The following is a 13,564-nucleotide window of genomic DNA, read 5'->3' as shown; positions in this document are numbered from 1 at the left end:
AATTTGGACAGGCTCATTGAAGATTAATTTTGACTAATTCTTTATTTTTCTTGATCCTTATCCTTTGCAACTGATCCCAACTACCTTTCCATCAGATTAGTGATTTGTTACATTGAACCTGAAACAGTATGAAAAGATATCAAAATCTTATCTAGTTGTTAGAATCTTAATATCTTTTGGATTTATTAATTAACACTATATTTTTAATTATATTAATCATTATTTAAGCTAATTTTAATCTTAAAAATATAGTGTATATGACACTTATCATATCTCCTGCAGGTCAGCCTCATCATCCTTCTCCTCCTCCCAGTCTTCCTCTTCAGGCTCAATCATGTGTGCATTTGGGGCAACATCAAGCACCTCTACCTCAACCGTACCTGAGAACTGCCACACACCCGCCCTGTTCTTGGAGATCTTGCACTGCTCCAGTAGACACTTTCCAAACTTGGCAGTATAGCCTGTGGGCCTCTTCAGCTTCTCAGTGTCCATGGGAACACCAAAGTGAACCAATATCTTCTGAACCAGACATGCAAATGGAAGTGCACCTTTATGTTTGGCCTTATACATCATCCAGCAAATATAGTGCCTCCAGTTCACTTGTACGTCATGACAGATAACCCACATGATAGGAATGTAATGTTCCAGCACCCTAGAATGATTGAAAGCTCGCGAATGAATGGTTCGCCCACGTCTGATATCAGGCCTCCTGGCCTCCTCCACAGAATCACCTCGGACAAATCCAGGAAGTGATACACTGTTATCTGCATCATACTCTACAGTGGGCTGAGCATCAAAGTCATAGCCTAATACCTCCAACCATACCAGAGCCGTCATGACTATGTCCACACCGCAGACGCGGGACCTCAACTCTCCCTGTATGTAGCTGAGGTTGTGGTAGAAGGCCCTCACCATAACCTCTGAATATGGATATAGCATCTCAGCCAACTCTCTCAGATGTGCTGCCTCAAACACCGCCACAATCTGAAATCCCTCCGTCATAAAGAATGTCGTATCCAACGATTTTGGTGCACATAAGGGTCTGTTCACATGGTCATGTAGAAATGCAACATGTACCGACGGGTCATCCTCAAACAGGTGCCCAAATGGGAGGTCAACGGGCTCAGGCTCAGCGTCTTGTGGTCTCGAAGAAGAAGGCTGGTCTTGTCGTTGCTTCGTTCGTCTCTCACCGTCGGTGTTGCTTGATCTTCTGCGACCCGCCATTGCAAGAGAATCCCTACAATAACAAAATAATGCATCAACAACCAATAACAACAATAAAACAGAATAATAATAAATAAATAAAAATCATAAACATGCATAATTCGTCCAAAATTAATAAAACTTTAAAAACCATGAAAAAAACCTTAAATTCATCAAAACACATAACTACACAACCATGAAAACATAAAACGGCCTTATATATCATGCCAATAAAACAAACCCCCTACCCATTCGGTCCACACTTCTTAAATCCGAACAATAACAATTTTTTTTTACAAAACGAAGCAAACTTACCGTGGAGGATGGAGAAACTAATAGGAGACCTTGTTTTCTCAATCCACACGCTTGGACGAAGATTTGTGGAGTTAGATTCAGAGTTGGGGCTTTTCTTTCCTCTTTAATCTATTAGGGTTTGAAAATAACTCCCTCTTCCAAATGGGATTTTTTTAAAAAAACGTACCTGCCGATATTTAATCAATTAACTAAAGGAGTTAATCGATTAAATATCCCGAGTTTTGATCGATTAAGAGGGATATTAAATCAATTAAACATCGGGTCAACGTTTTTTTTGCGTATTTTGACCATTTAACCGATTAAATATTTAAGTTAATGATTAAAGAGAGGCAGGTTGGTAGATAATTTTGGGTAAGAGGAAAAATGGTTATTAATTATTAATGAGGGACAAAAAAGTCAAAACACTTGTTGAACAAGGTATGGTCATTGGTTTTGAATTCATATATTTTATATAATCATAAACAATAACTATAAGTAAATTTATTTCTAACTTCACAAGTATATAAAATATAATTTTATTCATATAAGTTAATTATTCAATAAGATAAAAAAATAAATTAATAAACAATAGTATTTATAATATATTCCAATTATACTTTCCATAGTAGGTGAAAGTATTTTAAATAATAAGTGAAATTCAATAGTACTTCTCTCTAAATAAATTTGATTTTTTTAATAATTTAAACTTTTTAAGTCCGTAAGTCCATATTTAGACAAAATTGTGTCATCCAATCTTGTGTTAAAAGACAATCAGATACAGATACATAAAGTACAGGAATAGATCCTCTCATTTAAAAAAAATATGATATGATTGTTTGAGACAATTATAATTATACAAAAATAAATCAATAATTATAATTTAATAACTATTTATTTTAATATATATTTTCTCTGCTCTTTTATTATTTTTGATCTACTTTTATATGATTATCATATAATCATATCGTGCCTTTTTTAACAACAAAAAAATCTACTTCCTAGAGTACATGTATATGGAGAGAAAAGAACCTCGAGCCAGTGATCTTTCCCAACATCAACATTATAATCTTTTTGCAATATAAATTGCTCCACGAGAGTATTTATAATAATCCTGACTCATTTATTTTTTCTATTGAGGAATTGTCACTTGTAAAAAAACAAAATTCATCTATTCTTCACATAAGCAAATCAAAAAATATTTAATTTTTATTAAATTAGACCACTGAATTATATATACACCTGGAGCATATTAAACATTTGTCTTGCTCTACATGATCAATAGCAGTATTTGGCCGTTGAATGGTTACATCAGGATCGAGAAGGGCATTGAGAACATAAATGAGACAGCAAAATATACCATAGTCAAGTAGAGATTGCTTGTCGATAGGCTGCAATAAATGTAGATAAAAGAACTACTGCTTAATGCTCACAAGAATATTTAAGGAATATACAATGGAAGGGGCTTATATTTTTATTTTATTTTTTTCTATTTTCAAATGAGTTATATGGGTTGCACAAATTTTTATATTTATGTAAAAGTTAAAGTTATCTCTTATAATATGAGAAACATTAATCTCATATATAATTATGCAAATAAAATTGGTTTTACCACACAAGACGACAAACCTAATCATTTTAATCACTAATGAGTAAAAGTAGAGAACAAATTCTCTCGTATTAAAATTTCACATCACCTAAGTCACTAAGGGAGGTGTATTGAATTATGATTTTAAAAGATTTTTTTGAGCTAAAAAATCTTATAAATTTTAAAAGACTATTTAGAATTGGAGAGACTTTAAAGACTTTTTTTACAATCGAGATTTCATAAGAGTGGATTTTAAAGGATTTTAATAGAATTTATAAGATTTGAAAGGACAATATAGATTTATAAGATTTTAAAAAATCATATGAATTTTTAACAAACATTCGAAATTACAAGAGTCAATAAAAAAAGGAAAGATTATACTTACAACATATTTTTGTTTACAACATTTTACAATCATATCTTAACTGTTGATTTCTGTTAATCAACGGTTATCATACATTGCAAATTAAATATTAATTAATGAGTTTGATTTGCGAAAATAATAATCGTTGATTGACGAAAATCAACGGTTAAGATATGGTTGTAAAAGGTTGTAAACAAAAGCAGGTTGTAAGTATAATCTCTCCAATAAAAAAAATAACAATGAAATGCAATGAAATTAATAAAAAAAAGTAAAACCTAATATAATTTTCTCAATCAGTAAAACATAATATAATTTTTAACAAACATTCAAAATTACTAAGCAACAGCTTTTCACATATCTAATGGGTTGAAAATTATCTTCTTTGTTTGGTATCAAAGTTCATGATAAAATTTCGTTTGAAATTTTTTGCAGTTGATCTTGAAAACTTTGGGGTTTGTATTTTACATGATGAGGGTTTTCTAACCATATATCATATGCATATTTTCATTGAATATTTTAAGAAAATTTTGAATCTGAAATTTTGGGTTTAATTACATGAAAGTTTAGAAAATTTATCAAAAAAATTTCAATTGATATATTAAAACCTTAAATTGCTTTGGGGCTTTTTAAAAAACAAACTTTTAGTTATCTATTAACACAAAAATTGTTTGAAATTTTTTCCTATAGAGAAGGAATTTCATTCATGAATGTATTGTTACGAAATATAGGGTTCATATTATGAAAGTTTCAATTTTTCTTTAAATTGATATTGTTTCATTGATGTAAAACGAAAATTGGTTTGAGGGTGTTAGTTCCCCTGTTATTTTTTCACTGTTTTATGTTGTTTTTTTCACTATTTTATGTTGTTTTTAATACAAAAATCACACGTTTTTGTGCCAAGAAAAACTGCGACCCATAGCTTGAAAAATCACTTTCCAAACTTTCAAAATTTCTCAAAAATGGCTCAAAAATATGTTATTTTTGAGATAGATTATATTAAAATCTCGTTGGTTTGTTGTTTCTGGGTTGCTTTGTGATGAAAATCGCTAAAAATATGCTCTTTTTTTTTTTAGTTTTGACGAAACTCCCATGGCAAAACCCAATTTCAAGCGGTCAACCTGCCAAAGGAATAAAAAAATACTGCAATAGAAGAATCTCAAGAAATCCTAGGGGTTAGGGTGAGATTGTGATAGAGGCATCCTATTTATATTTTTCACTAAAAAGTTTCACGAAATTCACACCAATAAAAAATCCATTAAAATCGTCGGATTTTTGAATACCACGAGATTGTGATTCCATTGTTTAAAATCCTAATTGAATATCAACAAATTTGGACGGATTCTAAAGTAATCCTTTAAAATCCTAATCGAATACCACGATACTTTTTTCAATCCATTAAAATCCTAATCGAATATCAACGGATTTTTTTGTCCAAAAACAATCCATTAAAATCTCAATCTATTACACCCCCATAAAATTTGGTCTAACAGTGAGGGATTTGAATAATTTGTATTATGTTATATTTCAATTCCTACCATTGTATCAAAAAAACAAAAATTCATTTGACTTGGTCATGTGAAATTTGTGTCTATCTTTTTCTTTTTTTTTGGGAACTGATCCTAGTTATTCCTTTGAGGCGAATCAGAACCCCCTGGTATCTCCACAGGTTCGACTCTTTGAGCCGCTTATGGGACTAATTCAGAGTTCGGGTGCGAGTCCAAAGATTACGGTACTTATGCCCCTCTCCAGATGGTATTGGAGGGAAATTCGAACCGAAGTCCTCTCCCACCACTCAGTCCCTATGCTACCAACTGAGCCACCACACTTGGGTGTATTTATCTTTTTCTTTATTAATGATAATTGAACCTCACCTATTTAATATATATATATATATATGAAGAAAGAGAGAAACACAAATTTCACATCTACTGATCTAACAAAGTGGATCTGCTCCCGTAAAAGTATGACAGACCAAGATCACCAATATTAATCAAACTGAGATTTCCATCCAAACAAAAAATAGATGTCAGATGGAAACACAACTGCATGTTTTCTGTCAATAAAGTAATTAATATGATACTAAAGCTCCTAATATAGTGTCTTGACACCAAAACTTTTTAAGACGCATACCCCAGGTACAAGGATTTCCACTTAAGTTAATAAATTTGCTCATGGACTCATGTCCATGGTAGTTAAAATTGAAATTTTACCTAAAATTGGAAGGAGGATAAAAAATCGTAAAACATAAAATTCTAACATAAGAAAAATCGTAAAAAATCGTAAAATCGTAAAAGCGTTTGGAATTTTGGTACATCGTTTTGATTGACAAAAATCGTAAAATCTAATATTTAAATCGGAATTTTAACTACCATGCTCATGCCATCATGCACGGAAGGGTATGACTGTAAATTAATTATTATTATTTTTAAAAAAAAAAAGGGTAAGTAGCAAAAGCCAGTCATACCAAGAAAGAAATGTCCAAGACAAACCTTTGTGAATTCGGAGAAAAACTTTAGAACTTGAGAAACATCCAAAGATCTTGTTTTGCTGCTGATTTTTAATCTCTCTATATCTGCCACAGAAGCTCTTCCCACACCAAAAGAGAATATGAGTTTCAGCTAACCTGTTCATCATCAACATGTCAAAAAAAGTCAGTTAACAAAATCCAATCAGCAAGATGAATAACATATTTTAGTATCTTTAATAATAGCACATATCTTTAAGCAGGAACGATGCAGTCTATGCTTTTCAAGATCCTCGTAAGGAAAATGGGAAGATATGAAACAAGCTCTCAAGTTTATGACAATGGTATTTATAGATCTACATCTACTCAAGAAGGAACAAGACAATTTTTTCACATTTTAACTAAAAATACCATCCTTATTTTTATAATATGCTTTTAATCTTTTGGAACACAAAGTGCGTCAGCTATAGATTAAAAGTTCATTTGATCACTAAGAGAGTTTCCATTTCAAGTCCACAATTTTGCATATAATAAATCTTCCCAGAATCTCTTGAAGTCCAATTCCACTTCATGTTTGTCCCTGATTTAATGGTACCAAAGGTCATTATCATATCTGTTCTGGATAGCCCACATGTATAGGCCCACTACTAGGCCCAATCTAAAAGGCCCAATTCTAGAAGGCATCATAGGATACCCCTCTTCCCCATGCACACCAGCTGCCCCTGCACAAGGGCAGGGGTTCAGCATGCCTAGCCTGAAAAGGTTAGGCTGGCTAGGTTGACTAAGGCTCTTGCTCTAAATACCCCCTCTCACATTGAGGAACAGGGCTTCTTCTTCTCCACTCAGCCACTACGGCTGTGACTATGGAGAGCCACCTTAGCCACTTCACCATGAGAAGCTCCACTAGTGCTTGGTTTCTACCATTGCCACTATGGACATCCCCTATATCAACATATTTCACCCTCCATGTGAGACATTTATGTACACCAATAGTACAATATCTAACATAATTAACCAAAGCACGTCATAATAGAAAAACAATCCATGAGAATCAGTTCTCACCAATTAAGGAGCATACAAGAATTTGAAATTAGATACATCAAACAAAAGGATTTCAATATACGGATTCCTCTTTATTTTGCATATGATGATAAGAAGTGATTAAAAGGAGATCTTTTTATCACAATATTTCAAATCCTAGAACTACACGAACGCACCCCTTCAACAAAAGCCTGAAAGCAAGAAAATAAGTTTCTAAAAACATTTCAAACTAGCCCATTGGAATATGCTAGTGAAGTGGTAAAGCTGAACATAAACTACATGATTATAATATATAAACAAAAATTATGAAATTAGAAGTTAGAACTACATGATAATATCTATAAACAAAAGGTATGAGATCAGCATTGCGAGACAAGTTCTTTGACATAAAAAAGTATTAAGATTTTAAAGTTAACGACATACAGATGATGCTTGTGGATGTTTTTGGCTGTGCTTCTATTGTCGTTGACCAAAAGGAGACCAAATATCTAGAATTATATAAGCAGCAACAACATGAATATTCAAACATCAGAACTCAGAAGCACAGAATCAGCTCAAACTACTCAACAAAAGCAATATTTATAACACTTTTGCCAGTTGCCACTATAATGACCGCCAAGAAATATACCTCACTTTACCTGCCTAGCATGTCTATGAAGTTGTATACTGTGCAATGGAATAAGTCCTTATAACGAAAGAAAACAATCATAGATCCATTGGCAACCATTTGAAATAATAACTGAAGTGAATCATCCTCTATCAAACTCTGTTGCTGATGGATGGGTTGCTAATGCTTTCATGATATGCACTACACTTCCCTCTAACTGCTTAAGCAAAATAGTTTAAAATGTTACCTGCTTAAGCAAAATAGTTAAAAATGAAATTTAACAAAACTCACATACATGTGACATAACATTAGTTAGAATTTCTTTAAGAAATATACAATTATGTATTTGGATTAAGAATTATGAGGAGAAAAAGTATTTGCATTTTTAATTTTGGAAGGAGAGCATGTTTAATTATGTTTTTTTTTTTAATTTTTTTTCTATAAGATTATTCATTACAATTATTTTATACAATAAAAATATACAAAAATTATTTAGTAGGTCTTATTTTAAGAATAAATTTTGAAAATTTGATGATGATACACGTGATTTCAAACCACCAACTGTCATCCTTAAAAGAAGATTACTAACTAGTAACTAGTATTGAGTACCAGTTTCGGTGTTATGTTGACTGAGATGTCATAAAGAGACTAAAAATTTGAGGATCATTTTTTAATGACCGCGAGAAACAGGAATGAACCAGAGAAGTTTAGCATAATATATTTTCATATAATAATCAAAGTGTTCACCAGAAATCTCCACATGAACAAATTCCTCTTTCAAAATGATGGAACCTGTTGGCATCCCTTACAATGAGGGCTCGTTGAGAGACTTCAGATGCTATCTTAAAGAATGTATGACAATCATCACAAATTCGAAGGTTCTTTGCGATCCGAATAGAAGTACCCTTTGGGGTAACAAGCAGTCCATAACCAAGTGCCAACCTCTCACTGTGTCCATATAACATCTGTGTTTTCTCTTCTTCACTAACATTATGGAATACAAACTTAGTTTGAGCCTTATACCCTCCTTTTATCTCCAAAAGTTTTATAAGCTGATTTAATTTTAGATAGATCTCATCAGACTGTGGATGAGACTTGTCCCTTGCAATGAAGGTGTGAATCTTATTCTCAACCTCTATCCAACTGCATCCTGGTTTCTTCTTCAACCCATTTCCTTTCATTCTCAACCTCACTTCTTCAACATCATTCCATTTTCCATCTGCTGCAAAGATGTTCGATATCAGTACATAATTTCCCGAATTCTCGGTACCCATTTGTAAGAGCTTCTTCGTAGCAAGCTCTCCTAATTCTTTGTTGGAATGAATACGGCAAGCCCCAAGAAGAGCACACCAGACTTCAGCAGAAGGTTTAAAAGGCATGTTTCTTGCAAAATGGTAAGCCTCTTCCAGGGAATTGGAACGGCCAAGGAGATCAACCAGACAGGCATAATGCTCTGGCCAGGGCTCCAATTGATATTCATATTTCATAATTTCAAAAAACCTCTTCCCTTCAACTATCAACCCTGAATGGCTGCATGCATATAATAAAGCCAAGAAGGTTATATGATCAGGAATAACATTTTCATCAGTCATTTTCTTGAATAAGTCAATAGCCTCATTTCCAAATCCATGCATTCCATTTGCATTAATCATAGAAGTCCACAAAATTAGATCTCTCTGCTTTACAGAATTAAATATCTTTCTTGAGTTCTCTAAAGTTGCACAGCGAGCATACACATCCACCAGGGAGCTAGCAATGGGTCCCTCCAAGGAGAAACCATTCCTAATCAGAAATCCATGAATCTCCTTCCCTTTCTTCAAAGAAGATAAACTAGCAGCCGCAGAGAGCACACTGACAAGAGCTATAGTATCAGGTTGAATATTATTTTCTTTAAAAGAGTAGAAAAGTTCAAGAGCCTCAATTGCTAGTCCATTTTGAACACAAGAAGTAATCATACTTGTCCAAGACACAATATCTTTGGATTCAATTGATTCAAACATACGTCTTGCGTAATCTATGTGCCCAACCTCTCCGTATACATTGACAATCGCATTTTGTAGTATAATATCAGCTAAATCACTTTTCAAAACATAACCATGAATTTCTTTGATGAAGTTTTTAGAATTCAACGCACTACAAGCCAGCAAAATGCTTCCAATCATCATGGGATCAACATCCATCCCTTCTAACTGAGCTTTCCGGAACAAATTTAAAGCTTCCAGATGGCATTCATTCTGTGCATAGCCAGCAATGGTTGTTGTACAAGAAATCAAATCTTTTTCAGGCATGCATTCAAAAACATGACTCATATATTTCACATAACAACACTTAGCATACATATCTATCAGGGTGTTCCCGATCTGCATTTCAGAATCTATTCCATTTCTTATTACATATGCATGAACTTCCATGCCATTCAATAAATTTCCTGTTCGACCTGACACTGAAATCATGTTTAGAACTGACACCTGGTCAGGCTTTTGACCAGAATTCTGCATATCCCGGAAGTGGTTTAGAGCATCACTATATAGATCATTTTGGACCAGACCAGAAAGCAATGTATTCCACGATATATTATCTTTGTAAAGCATACTTTTAAAAACTCTTTCAACATCCTCCATCTTACCCCATTTTGCATAAGTAGCAATCAAAGCATTGGCAACGTAAATATCAGCAAAATGGTTAGATTTCAAGATGACAGCATGTATCTCCATACCCAGTTTAATAAAAGATGGATCTTCACACGCTTGAAGAGCTGCAACGAAAGTGTACGTATTACTGGCAACACCAACCTTCTGCATTCTTCTAAAGAGTGACAATGCCTCTAAGAACTGACCTTCTGCTACATGTGCCGAAATAATAGAATTCCATGTTACAGTGTCCTCATTCTCCATCACAATACTCTCAAACAACAGCCTAGACCCATCAAGATCACCACATTTTGCATACATAGTAATAAGTGCATTACACACAAACACAAATGCACCATATCCACACTTGAGAGCCACACCATGGATTTCAGCCCCCAAGCGGCTCTCAAAAAGAGCACCACATGCTTTAAGCACACAAGGAAAAGTACAAGCATCTAGCGGCACACCCAGAAGTCTCATTTCTTTATACAACTCAAGGGCTTGAAGATATTTACCATTTGACACAGAGGCCCCTATCATAGCATTCCAGGTAAAAATAGTTCTCTCACTCATTCTATCAAACACCTTCTTTGCGTCAAGAAACGAGCCACACTTCCCATACATATGCACAAGCTTAGTGCCCAGAAACACCGAATCACACAAACCATGAGTTTTCACCAAAAGGGCATGCAGCTGTTGCCCTTGTTTTAGAGTTTTGTCAATGGCACAGAGCTCAAGAGCCAGAGAATAAGCCTGTTTGAGACAGTAGTGAGTTGCAAATGGGTCAGTGAAAAAGAGGGTTAAGGATTGGAAAGCATCTTTGAGGGTTCCTTGCTTGCAGGTTTCCCTCTGTATCTTAATTGAGATGGGTTTGCGAGAGAAGTTGGGAACTCCAGCAACAGGGCTCGGGTGAAGTCTTTCTGATATAAGGTGACAGTGTGGGATTGAAGTGGCCATGGTAGGGTGGGTGCAAGGATGAAGCTGCAATGAGCCACGCCTAAACAAAGATCTCATGCTGAATGGGCAAATCCAACAAGAATTTATCTATTTCAGATGTTGGAATTGATATAATGTAAAACTCTCCCATGACTATTTATCAGGATTTCTTTATTTCCTCTTTCACAGAGAAGAGAAATAACTGTTCTGTCAGTACTTACTCCTTGCATATGGTGGACACATTTTCTGTTTTCTCAAGCACTGCCAATTCTTTCTGCATAACATTCAAGAAAAGAGAATGAATAACAAATGACAAATGCAGGAAATGAGGTAAGAGAGATAAGTGACTTTTTTTCATAGCAGCTAATTGATTGGCTTACACTAAAAGAAAACACTCAACTTTGTAAAATGGCCTAACATTTATTTAAGCAATTAGAAATTCAAAGCTATATAACAATTCCTTATTAAATATTGACGTCTATAACAAGATAGACAAATTTATGGGAACTACATGAACTTTTGCAAGGAATTCAGAAAGCAGAAACACGACACATTATTTTTCCCCCACTATAAGTTATTCTGTTTTAATTTTTCTCTCTTCTTGTTATAACTTTGAAGGAAACGAAACAGACGGCAGCTGAAATTTCAAGTAACTGCTCAGATTTCTCAGAAGAAGAAAAAAAGTAAATCCATATGGTTCTAGGTAGGTTTCAACTTTCCAGAAATATTTTGGAATGAATTGTGCATATCTATTGGGAAAATACATGAATTATGCATTAAAGTTGGGTTCTTTTGAATTTAGAAGCATATGCTGCTTTGTCAATTTGCAATGCAACTAGCAGTCCGCACAGTGAAGAACTGAAGATAATTTTCAAAAAGGGCAACAAATTTTAGTAGCATCAAAATATGCCATACTAAGTTGAAAACTACACACCTAAGGAATAAGGAACAGTATATAAAAAGCTCTGAACTGATTAGGTTGTGAAACTGATTTGCTAAGGTTTATACCCATAATCTTTCCCATGTAAGCATGTATTATTATTTAAGCAATTTAACAAAGGAAATCGATTGCTGCCATCACAGAGGATCCAAATGTGTATTTCTGTCTATATATAATAATTTTTCCTTCTCAGTAACCACATTGCCAAAGCTCCACTATTTTATTATAAGTCTTCCATTCCAAACTATACTATATAATTAATTAATTAATTAGTTAGTTCCCTATGCATATGAGCAAACTAAATTTGTAACAACGTCAATCCTTATTATTATTATCATTATTATTGAGTAAGATAGAAAGAATTGAAAAAATAAATAGGTAAAAGGCGTGGAACCTGAAGAAATTTGGGGTCTTGGACGAGAGTCGAGACGCTTCAATTCGGCAAGAATTCGGTGTTTGCCTCTTTTATCAGTGAATGTTGTTCCTTCCTGCAACTGAAACACCAAGAAGACAGTCTTTGTTTGTTAATTTTGTCTCCGCAAGGATATTCTAACTACAAAAAAATTCTTACTACTAATTTACTACTTATCACATCATTATTGTATCAAAGAGAGAATGTTAAAAAAAATTTGAAGAGAGAGAAAATATTAATCTAACGGTGATTAGATAGGTAATAAGTTAATAGTAAAAAAATTTGGTAGTGAAAATATCTATCCTCGACTTGTTTTGTACACTAACCAAGCGCCAACCACAAGTTGGATTAGGGATGCCACATAAAGCTGTCAAAAAGGCCCTAACCCCATGGGTGGCCCCTCATTTTCAGCCCTCCCAATTTTTAGCCCTCGTATAGTAGGATCCCCTTTTTTTTTGGCCCTCGTTCTTTTTGGGTTACATTGCCACATGCCCACCCAAGTGATTAACTATTTAACTAATTCAAGGATTTCATTTTTAATGTTTTGTAATAAATTTCTCTCTCCCGTGGGCTATTTTTAAGGTAGACATTCCTTTTGCCCTTTCTTAGATTCGATGAGATTAAGTATCAATAGGGATGGATCTCTCTCATGTTATCATGTACTATTTATTGATGAGATAAGAAAGAAAAAGTATATAATTTTTAAATGAGTGGTTGTGATTAAATAACATGATCACATGACTACTTTTTCACATGAAAATTCACTTCCGTATCAATAAATAAAGGGTTATGTTTTTGTCCAGGAGAAAAATATAACTCCTGCATAAATATAAAAAAATCCTGTCAGTTTTTTTTTTAAAGTGGTGAGACCTACAACATTTTTGTGTATGCAACCGAAGACCAAATATCTCTGGTAGAATCAATTACCCCAAGAATAAATGAGATAAAATATTCTACTCATCTTCGATATTATTGAATCAGAATATCAAATTTTAAAATGTATTAAAAAATAAAAGAATATAAACAAGAAAAGATAACTTCAACTTAATTTAAAAAAATAGTAATCAAGAGTCAACTAAGCTATTACA

At 33.6% G+C, this 13,564-nt stretch overlaps 1 protein-coding gene across 1 annotated transcript; it reads right to left on the bottom strand.

Annotated features, from left to right (window-relative positions):
• Positions 1-267: 267 nt before the first annotated feature.
• LOC133284977 (pentatricopeptide repeat-containing protein At3g63370, chloroplastic) lies at positions 268-11,145 on the bottom strand. Its single transcript, XM_061482125.1, has 7 exons — positions 8,306-11,145; positions 7,095-7,142; positions 6,714-6,911; positions 5,958-6,069; positions 2,737-2,885; positions 601-1,237; positions 268-519 (listed from the first exon to the last, which is right to left on the bottom strand). Exons 1-7 carry the CDS (start codon positions 11,143-11,145, stop codon positions 268-270), a joined length of 4,236 nt encoding a protein of 1,411 aa, XP_061338109.1.
• Positions 11,146-13,564: the final 2,419 nt, after the last annotated feature.

This window comes from Gastrolobium bilobum, unplaced genomic scaffold, assembly GCF_033153095.1.
Source record: "Gastrolobium bilobum isolate Gb01-03AN ecotype WA unplaced genomic scaffold, APGP_CSIRO_Gbil_v1 utg6195, whole genome shotgun sequence".
Lineage (NCBI taxonomy): Eukaryota > Viridiplantae > Streptophyta > Magnoliopsida > Fabales > Fabaceae > Gastrolobium > Gastrolobium bilobum.
This window is presented reverse-complemented; position numbering and strand designations above follow the sequence as displayed.